The sequence below is a fragment of the Zingiber officinale genome, chromosome 5A (assembly GCF_018446385.1).
Source record: "Zingiber officinale cultivar Zhangliang chromosome 5A, Zo_v1.1, whole genome shotgun sequence".
Taxonomy (NCBI): Eukaryota; Viridiplantae; Streptophyta; class Magnoliopsida; order Zingiberales; family Zingiberaceae; genus Zingiber; species Zingiber officinale.
This window is the reverse complement of record NC_055994.1, coordinates 84,286,094-84,297,408: the sequence shown is the minus strand read 5'-3', so window position 1 is coordinate 84,297,408 and position 11,315 is coordinate 84,286,094. Positions and strand designations below refer to the sequence as shown.

Sequence of the window (11,315 nt, the reverse complement as noted above, 5' to 3'; positions counted from 1 at the left end):
AAAAGGCAAAATAGCTAGCCGGGGGGAGATGGGGTCGATTTGTTGAATTATAAAGTGATGTTTTATTTTTTTGGTTCGCAATTTTTTAGTTAAGATTTAAATATTTTATTTTATAATTTGAAAGGTTAATCATTGTCTGAGTCTTTAATTAGGATAATCTTGTCCGAGTCTTTAAGTGATTAGAATTTATCTTTGTGATCCTAATTTATAGGATCTGGTCTTACGTGATCCTATTTTATAGGATCTAGTGATAGTTTGTAAAGCCTATTCATAGGCTCCTTCTTTTCTGAATTTTAATGCAAGAGAGTCTTTATTATTCCATCGTCCAGTTTTTTATCTCTTAAAATTTCTTCATATCAAGAGCTTCTTCACGGTAAGTCACTTCGATATTCTTGGAGTGACGGAAGTTTCGTCGATTCTGGTTTTCTATACACGATTGTGGCTAGAAGGGATGACTAAGTAATGGTCATGAGAAATGTGATAGGTTAAACGCAGTTGGTTCACCTCCTCGCTTTTGAAGTAGATGTGGTGGATGTGTACCAGAGCCCATGAATAACGACAGAAGGAGCGGAAGCCATAGAAGGGGAAGAAGGTTGAACAAGAAACTGAAGAGAAGGAACTTATGATAAAAACAAAGGACTTTGAGAATCACCGGCGACAACCGATGGAAAAGGTGAGGAGAAAAATACGAGAACGATGAAGTGGCGTTAAGACATGAACCTTGAAAACCCTACTAAGGGTTCCTAAGAACCATCCAATCAAGTACGAAGGAGAGAGAATTAACCTAGATCATTGAATTTGAACCATTAACAGTCACATCGTATCTCAACAGATGTCTATCACATCAGATATTCTTTTCATCTATTACTACTGTTCATCAATGTTCATCACATTCGACTAGATCACTAGCGTGAGCATCGGAACGCCTACACCGTTCCCTGACCTAGTTGCTAGCGTTATTTTTAATACACAGGAGCGCTTTGAAGTTCTTCTTTGCAGTAAGGAGTCCTCATTCAGTCAATATCAGAGCTATGTAGCAAACAAGCCGTCTTCCCCATTTTCAACCAAGATTATCCAACAGAACAAGAGGGCCAATTTAAGAAGCATCAATTCCCATAACTTAATACTAAACTTTTATTCTACTTCACGGATAACAAGTCATAAGTAGTTGGGATCGAGGAGCTAAGAACTAGCGGTAATTATCACATCACACAGAAACACAACGATGTGTAGCCCTTAAGAAGTGTCGGCATACAAATCCTCAATCACCGTACGCACTGCAATGGGGATCCTCACAAAATGAGCAGCGCTATCGTGCCAAGCTAAGCTCCCAAAGCGGTAGATTCCCTGCACCCTATGGATTGCGGTGAAGGTCACGTTGAAGGTCTTCACCTTCGCATTTGCATCAAACACCAAAGTCGACGGCTGCACCACCATTCTTACACCTGCCGGGGCCTCTACGATGGCCTTGTACACTGCACGTGCATCATCGGCCACGTTGGTGACTGTGCGCGTCACGATGAGCTCCTTCTTCAGGTAAGGGAGTGCAATGGAGGGGAGATTGAGATTGTGCAAGGGTTCGTTGAACTTGAACGGGCAGTTTGCATCAATGGATACACCTTTGTTGCAACTGATTTTTCCATAGTTGTACCGTGGGTCAATGTCGTAGATGAGGCCTGGATCCACAGCTTTGTTTGGGTTCACTTGGCCTCCACCGAAGTCGAAAGGATCAGCCAATTTACGAGGAATTCCCTCAGCCACCAACGGCATTCCGTGCGCATCAGTCACGGACGCTGCAACCAGAATTGAGTCATCGATCTCATGGAGAACAAGGTTAAAAGTGTTTGCAAAGTTGAGAAAAAGAAACCTGTAGTGACTAGTGCTGATTTGATTGCAGCGGGAGACCAGTGGGGGTGGATGACCTTGAGCAATGCAACTACAGCAGAGACATGAGGAGCGGCCATGGATGTTCCTGAAAGGACAACAAACTTATCCTCGCACGCTCCAATTATAGCGTTTCCCGGCGCAGCTATGTCGGGCTGTGAACATTGCTTGATTGTATTCATCATTGAAAATAAAAAATCTTTAAGCATCAAAATCTTTAATTGATTTAGGTTTCATGCGTACTTTGAGTATCTCAGGTTGCCTTGCACTTGGTCCTCTCGAAGAGAATGACGTGACCCTAGGTGCCGCCTCTCGGCCGATCGAATATTGCGTCGGCATTATTTTCACTACCGGCTGAGTCCTGCAACCGCGACCCATCAATCTTGGATTTAATGGCTTTAAAGTCTTTATGGAGTTTTAAAATGTGTACCTTGAGCCGTCTAAGTAATCTGAGATGCGTTGTGCGATCTCGAAGTCGACCAGAATACAGGGAATGCGTGCAAGAACGCATGGGGCAAGATCTTCGATGTGATTGAAAGGATACTGTGCAAAGATGAGCCCTTTGGCTCCCTTATCCAACACTGCAGAGATAGCATCCGGCAGCGTCTTCGTCGGCAGGAAGCCTTCCGAGTTGAAAGGATCGTAACAAAATACCATTTTTCCCTTTACCTTGAGGCCTTCGAGTGTCCCGTTGGAGCAGCTGCATATAATTTACTCATGATCAAAAAACAGAGTGTGTAGCTGCATATAATTTACTCATGATCAAAAAACAGAGTTAGTAAATGATGGAATGATTGGTGATAGATTACTCTGGGGCTACTAATTCAAGATTCTTCGTCCTGTTTCTGAACAATGATTGTCCCTGCGATTATGAAAACGCATAGATGTTTCATGTTTATAGTTCTGACAAGCTAATTATCGATTGAAATTTTGATTTACACTACCATTAGTTTTTGGCCGTCTCCAAGGGCAAAGGCCGTCGGAAAAGAGCGGTCGATGGTCGTTGCTGCCACTGTGATCGCCCATGGCACCTCGTTGGTGACCGTCATCGGCGTCGGGCCGTCGTTTCCGCCGGCGAGGATCACCGGGATCCCCTTCATCACCGCGTGCAGCGTCTCCAAGGGGTACCCGAGCCCCCTAATCGACATCGAGATCAAGTCGACCCCGTCGTGGATTGCGTCGTCGATGGCCTTGATCACGGCGGCCTCGACGCACGTGCCGCCAGCCCAGCAAGCCTTGTACATCGCGACGCGCGCGCGGGGAGCGCCGCCGCGGGCGGCGCCAGCGGGCATCCCGACCACGTCGACGTTGGGCACAACGTTGCCAGCCGCGATGGAGGCGACGTGCGTCCCGTGGATATTGGAGTCGCGCGCGGAGAGGTAGACGCCCTGCAAGAGCTCGGGGGCGACTCCACGCGTGTAGTAGCGGGCGCCGATGAGTTTGCGGCTGCAGTTGTGGGCGTCGAAAGCTTCGCCGGGCACGCACTTCCCCTTCCACCGCGTCGGCACCGGGCTGTAGCCGTCATCGCTGAAGCTCTTCGACTCCGGCCACACACCTGTAGCAACATGTAGACACGCCGGCACAAAAACGCGTAGGAAAATTACGATGGAACTACCGTAAGTGGACGGAAAATTGACTCCGTTAGGTTTTAGTTTCCAGCAATCGACCTGAATCTATGACTCCAATGATGATATTCTCGCCGTAGTTTGCCTTGTGCAGTAAGCCGGAAGATTCGAAATAGTTGACGCCGAGGAAGTCCCAACTGCGCGTTGTCAGCAGTTTCCCCGTCCGACTTGGCTTCACGCTTATCACCTCTGGCAATTCTATACATGGCACACCCAGCGAACACAATTAAACGGACCATATCAAATCTAGTCACAATTTAAAACATTTGAACCTGCAATTTTCTGAGCTTGAGACTTCGACAGCTTCGCTGCAAAACCAGAGAATCCATGTCGATAGCTGTAGACGATGGATCTGAGTGCTTCCTCTTTGCTGTTCCCATCACGAAATCCTTAAGCACTTACCTTTCACAATCTACGACTGAACTAACTAACTACTAAACAGTGAAGTAAAATTACCTGCCAAGAACAGAAGTGAGCATTCGACTGTGCGATTCCGTGACGAGCTCCGGATCATCATGCTTCCTTTCTCCCAAGTAAACAATATATACCTTCAATAGTTTTTAAGAGACATTCAGACATCGAGTTACCAAAGGCTTCGTGAGAAAGTTTTAGTACCTTATCTGATGATGCTTTCACTGTAAGAAAAATCGATTGGAAGCAGAGCAAAACAAGGAGAAGGATAAGGGAGGAAAGTGATATGCTACCCATTTGCCTTAGCAATCACTAACACTGAGATGAAGAGGATCTTCCGAATAGCACGCTTAAAAAGAATGAAATGATGCTGATGGCGAGCCTAAAGGTGGAAATGCTTTGATTGAGCTGTGTCAAATGCAATAAAGAGTACGTGTCTGGAGATCTTGTTGGATTTTGGCATTGGATGAGATGTCTTTGCTGGATGCAATTTGCAGACGAGGAGAGTGGAAGTGGGGAGGATATTAGTTTTTTAATTTCTAATCTTCTGCCACGATATTCCCTCTGTTTTGTTCGGTTTCTTCCTCTCCTCTCATGTCATCTTTATCTGGGTCCGTAGAGGTACCTCGAAGAGCGTGAACACTGAACGGTGGCCTGGGACGATAAGAAGATTAGGATTAGCTATATAGTGTTCATCATACTGTGTAATTTTGTATCTATTTGATCAGAAGGATATCTGATCTGTTAAATGTTTTTAACATTAAAGAGTGACACTTGAATGCTTGGATAATTAAATAGCACTGTAATTTAATAGAATATTAATCTTCTATTCTAAAATAAATAAATAAATAATAATTTCTCTAATAATTTTTTCTTAAAAATATCTCAAAATTGAATAGAGTTAGAGAAATTAGTACGTGACTTCTATAATATGTACAGCTATCGATTAATTTATATAACATATAGAAGTTAGCTAGTTACTATATGTTATAGCAGTTACATGCATGCATGTACGTTCATTTGAATATAAAAAATATTATTACGGTAAATTAGAGAAAAATCCATAATGGTAATCATAACTTTGCATGTAATCCCCATACCCAAAAAATTTTGTTTCCACTCCCTGCATGCAAAGTATTACTTGTTTCAACTCCCTCATGCAAATATTGATACCTAAATTGCCCCTCAGATTTTTTAGGTACAAAAAGTCCAAAATTGAGTACAAAAAGTCTGAAAAAGAGTATAATTCTTCTTAAAGTCAGTACTTTATATTAAAAATCGAGTATATTTTCTATCAAAATTGTCCCTCTTATTTTTTAAGTATAAAAAGTCTAAAAATAAGTATAATTCCTGTTAAATTCAGCACTTTACACTATAATCCAGTACTCTATACTAGGATCGAGTATATTTTCTATCGAAATTAACCCATATTTTTTAGGTACAAAAAGTCAAAAATTAAGTACAAAAAGTTCGAAAATGAGTATAATTCTTCTTAAAGTCAGTACTTTATATTAAAAATCGAGTATATTTTCTATTAAATTCAACACATTAAACTAAAATCGAGTATATTTTGAGGTGAAAAAGAATCGTACTCAATTTGATAGAAAATATACTAGATTCTAATTTAATATACTGAATTTAAGAGGATTTATACTGATTTTTAGACTTTTTGTACCTAAAAATATCATGGGTAATTAGGTAAATATGTTTGATTGGGGAGTGAAAAAAAAGTTTTTCATGGATGGGGACTGCATGTAAAGTTATGTTTACCAATGGGGAGTGCATGCAAATTTACCCTTATTATTATGATGTCTTTGTCCTTTAATTTATTTATTAAAATATTATTTTAATTAAATTATCATTCTAAAAAATAAAATAAAAATAATATAAAATCATTGTTATGTAACTAATTTTTATATAGAAACTAATTTTTACAATATCATAAAGTCTTAATTATTTATATTATTTATTAAAATATTATTTTAATAAAATTATCATTAAAATAAGTAAAATCAAAATTATATAAAGAGCTAGCAATTATCTTCTATCTTTATAAAAGCAGTTCGGATCCTCTGTCCCCATTTTTCTCTATCTCTGTGTCTCATTGTCGATCGGACGGATCAGATTAAATCTCAAGGATACTTTACACATCACAAGGATACTGCACATATTTTAAAGATGTCATGATGTCTTAAGATTTAATCTGATCTGTCCGATCGACAATGAAACACAGGGACAGAGGATTCAAACTACTATAAAAAGCTAGTAATTAGTTTCAATAATTGTAAAAGTTATTTACTCGTTTTTATATTTTCGAATGATATATATTGTAGGTGTTAGTGGTTAGTTTTTATATATAGTAAAAATTATATATTAATTTGTATATTGTAGAGCTAGTTACTAATTTCTACTGATTGAATGATTAAATAATATATTTTTTTAAATAAATCATTTTAAATGAAATGTCCACTTTAATAAAAAAATGAAAGACTCATCTGATAAAATATAAATGAGTGGTCCATTTAATTTTTATCCAATAATTAATGATTAGGATCAAATAACAAATACAATCATCATAGCTAATAAATACTAAGTAATTTAGTAAATAGGAACCGTCGGGACGGGACAGATGTTGTGGAAGAGGGGTGAAGACAAGGAACAAAAAGTTTAAAAGAGAAACGAGGGAATAAAAAAATTAATTATTGATGATTATAATTGTAGTAGCGTGACAGCTGGTCTGATGACAGGCCTTTCAACATCGATCCACTCAAAAAAGTGGAAATTATTAGGAAGACGACATGAATTAGACTTGCGCAGTTAGTCATACAACAATATTATTACGAATAGAACTGAAATTAAATTTGTCGGATACTTATTTTCTTTTCGTATTCTATTTAATTATAATGATCTTTACCCTACTAGATAGGACGAAGCTTCAATAATTATTCATAATTTATTTTTTTTAATATTTAAAAATTAATTGACAAAATCCTTAAAATTATAATACCATAATACAATAATTAAATTATCATTAAATATTTATAATTTAATTCTCAGTTATAATATATTTATAAAAAAGATTTCTCTAAATAGGAAGTACAATTAAAAAATATTGAGTTGACCATCATATATATTTTTTGATTTATTTTAATAATTAATAGTAAATTTTTATAAGATTAAATTGATCATTTTAAAAATAATTAATAAAATTAATTGATATTATTATTTTTTAAAACTGACAGTAAAATGGATTGATAAAGATGACGAGTGAATCATCTCGCCCATGAATGGATCTAAAATCGATATCTTATTGGTTATCTTAACTTTTTATAATATGTGCAAAATTTTATATGATTTACCTCCCAAGTACCACCTTGATTCCAAAAGAATAGCCGAAATCGCGATTCCACTGTCGATGACCATGTTAGAATTTATTTTGATAAAGACATTCTAATTATATAAATCATAAAGAATATTAAAAAAATAAAATAAAAAGGGACTCCATCCGAATATTTTATCTTAAAATATTCATTATTTAATATTATTATAACAATGAGTAATTACTATAATATTTTTTATTTTCAATATTATTATAATTATTATGACTAATTATTATCGTGTAAAAATTATTCTATAATTATTAAAATATACAAAATCTACTAAATAATTAGTACAATAATTTTAAATAATTTTAGCTAAATTAATAAAGAAATTTTTGATATAATAGTGATCATAATAATTTAAAATTTTAGAGTTTAAAATTTTAAAGTTCAGGGACGATTAGTTTAGAGGAACATGGATGGAGAATGACAATAGCAATTATTAATTGTCATTATTATTGTTTAGATTACAAGAATGAGAATACAAATAAGGGAATGAATCTTATAATTGAGCAATGTCTTACTCTTTTTTAACAATCAAAATATTCCCTTATTTTTAAAATACCCTTGACCTAATACTAATTTTTTTCCCTTAATACCAAATATTCTCGTGCCTCCCTTCATCCGCATCCCTCCGTGTCGTAGCCCCATGTCCTCTGTCAAGCAGCGAAGTGGAAGTTGGTTGGAGTAGCTCCGATGAAGGAAATCCGGAGTCTGAGTCAAGTACACCATGCTAATGCCTTCAATAGCAATAACCATCACTTGCAAGTTATGTTAGGGTCGAAATGTGCTAGGGGGGTGAATAGCTCGTCGCACTTGATTACTTGCTTCGTTGTTGTTGATAGGCAGCGGAATAAGACTACGAAGCACTCTACAATGCTAACACGAGGATTTACTTGACATTCATCTTAAGAAGAGGTGACTAATATCGGTTAGTCCTAGGAAAATCGTACAGATTTTACTGTACAAAAATTTTATACAAGTATCGAATCTGTACGTAGAGGCACTTCAAAGAGCATGAACACTGAACGGTGGTCTGGGACGATAAGAAGATTAGGATTAGCTAGATAGTGTTCATCATACTGTGTAATTTTGTATCTATTGATATCTGATCTGTTAAATGTTTTTAACATTAAAGAGTGACATTTGAATGCTTGGATAATTAAAAAGCATTGTAATTTAATAGAATATTAACATTCTTTTCTAAAATAAATAAATAATTAATAATTCCTCTAATAATTTTATCTTAAAAATATCTCTAAATTGAATAGAGTTAGGGAAACTAGTATGTGACTTCTATAATATGTACATGATTAATTTTTATAACATATAGAAATTAGTTAATTACTATATGTTACAGAAATTACATGTTGACTTCAAGGTATTGGATCATAATTAAATTATATTCATTTGAATATAAAAAATATTATTATGATGTCTTTGTCCTTTAATTTATTTATTAAAATATTATTTTAATTAAATTATCGCTCTAAAAAATAAAATAAAAATAATATAAAATCATCGTCGTACAAACTAATAACTAATTTTTATATAGAAGCTAATTTTTACAATATCATAAAGTCTTAATTATTTATTTTACTCATTAAAATATTTTATTTTACTCATTAAAATATTATTTTAATTAAATTATCATTAAATAAGTAAAATCAAAATTATATAAAGGAGCTAGCAATTATCTTCTATCCCCTATAAAAGCAAGTAATTAGTTTCAATAATTGTAAAAGTTATTTACTGGTTTTTATATTTTCGAATGATACATATTATAGGTGCTAGTTGTTAGTTTTTATATATAGTAAAAATTATATATTAATTTCTATATTGTAGAGCTAGTTACTAATTTCTACTGATTGAATGATTAAATAATATAATTTTTTAAAATAAATAATTTTAAATGAAATGCCCACTTTAATAAAAAAAAAAAAAAATGAAAGACTCAGCTGATAAAATATAAATGATTGGTCCATTTAATTTTTATCCAATAATTAATGTTTAGGATCAAATAACAAATACAATCATCATAGCTAATAAATAGTAAGTAATTTAGTAAATATGAATCGTCAGGAGAGGACAGATGGTGTGGAAGAGGAGTGAAGATAGAGATGCTAATGGGACAGGATGAGGATAGATTTATTATTTCTATCTCTGTCCTTGAATTTCATCCCTGTTTTTATTTTCATCTCCATCCTTACTTTTTCGGAGAATCCTCAAATTTGAATCATCGGGGATCAAATCTCTATCATCCTCCGTTTTCATCCCCAAATTAATTTAATATTCTTATTATTTTACTATTAATAGTAATGTCAATATTAATAATAATTTTATTATTAATATTTTAACTTTTTTTAATATTAATATTATTATCAATATTATTAATACTATTTTTAAAAAAATCATTATTATATTAATAATAATATTATTATTATTATTATTCTTATAATAATAATAATAATAAATTATTATTATTATTATTTTCGAGATCTACCCGCTCCGAACATGCTCCATTCAGAAAAAAAATATATATATATCCTCGAATCCTTCTCAGATTTTGTCCGTGGGACTCCGAATTTGTAGAGAAAATTATCATACCTGGACGAAGACAATGAATAAAAGGGATAAAGAGAAACGAGGGATTAAAAAAATTAATTATTGATGATTATAATTGTAGTAGGGTGACAGCTGGTCTGATGACAGGCCTTTCAACATCCATCTACTCAAAAAAGTGGAAACATTGAAGACGACATGAATTAGACTGGCGCAGTTGCTCATACAACAATATCATTTTGAATAGAACTGAAATTAAATTTTTATTAGTAGCATACTTATTTCGTCTTCGTATTCTATTTAAGTATAAGGTTAATAATTATCTGGTTAATAATTATCTATAATTTTTTTTATAATATTTAAAAATTGACTGACAAAGTTCCTAAAATTATGATATATAGAATAGTTAAATTATTTAGATATTTATAATTCGATCTTCAATTATAATATATTTATAAAAAAATGTATTCAATTAGGGATATAACTAAAAGATATTAAACTACTCGTGATATGTATTTTTTAATTTATCTTGATAATTAATAAAAAAAATTTATAGAATCAAATTATTATCCTAGAAGTAGTTAATAAAATTAATTGTAATTATATTTTTTTTAATTAACAGTAAAATGGACTGATAAAGATGACGAGTGAACCATCTTACCTATGAATGGATCTAAAATTGATATCTTATTGGTTATCTTAACCTTTCTTAATACGTGCAAAATTTATATATTTACCTCCCAAGTATCACCTTAGATTCTAGAAGAATAGCCGAAATGACGATTCGATTGTCGATGAGCGTGTTAGACTTTATTTTGATAAAGACATTCTAAATTATATAGATCATAAAAAAATATTAAAAAAAATAAAAAGGGACTCCATCCGAATATTTTATCTTAAAATATTCATTATTTAATATTATTATAACAATGAGTAATTACTATAATATTTTTAATTTTCAATATTACTATAATTATTATGACTAATTATTATCGTGTAAAAATTATTCTATAATTATTAAAATATACAAAATCTACTAAATAATTAGTACAATAATTTTAAATAATTTTAGCTAAATTAATAAAGAAATTTTTGATATAATAGTGATCATAATAATTTAAAATTTTAGAGTTTAAAATTTTAAAGTTCAGGGATGTTTAGTTTGGAGGAACAAGGATGGAGAATGACAATAACAATTATTGATTGTCATTATTAATGTTTAGATTATAAGAATGAAAATATAAATAAGGGAATGAATCTTATAATTGGACAATGTCTTACTCTTTTTTACAATCAAAATATTCATTTATTTTAAAAATACTCTTGACCTAATATTAATTTTCCCCCCTTAATACCAAATATTCTCGTGCCCCCCCTTCATCCGCATCCCTCCGTGTCGTAGCCCCATCTCCTCTGTCAGTCGGCGAAGTGAAAGTTGGTTGGAGTAGCTCCG

General features: G+C 33.3%; 1 protein-coding gene across 1 annotated transcript; it reads right to left on the bottom strand.

The window, feature by feature from the left end:
- Positions 1-1,110: 1,110 nt before the first annotated feature.
- Positions 1,111-4,583, bottom strand: LOC121980803 (subtilisin-like protease SBT3.9). Its single transcript, XM_042533019.1, has 10 exons — positions 4,125-4,583; positions 3,966-4,057; positions 3,782-3,879; positions 3,552-3,707; positions 2,829-3,439; positions 2,694-2,746; positions 2,315-2,584; positions 2,128-2,245; positions 1,868-2,039; positions 1,111-1,793 (listed from the first exon to the last, which is right to left on the bottom strand). The coding sequence occupies exons 1-10, from the start codon at positions 4,215-4,217 to the stop codon at positions 1,237-1,239; spliced, it is 2,220 nt and encodes a 739-aa protein (XP_042388953.1). The 5' UTR covers positions 4,218-4,583; the 3' UTR covers positions 1,111-1,236.
- Positions 4,584-11,315: the final 6,732 nt, after the last annotated feature.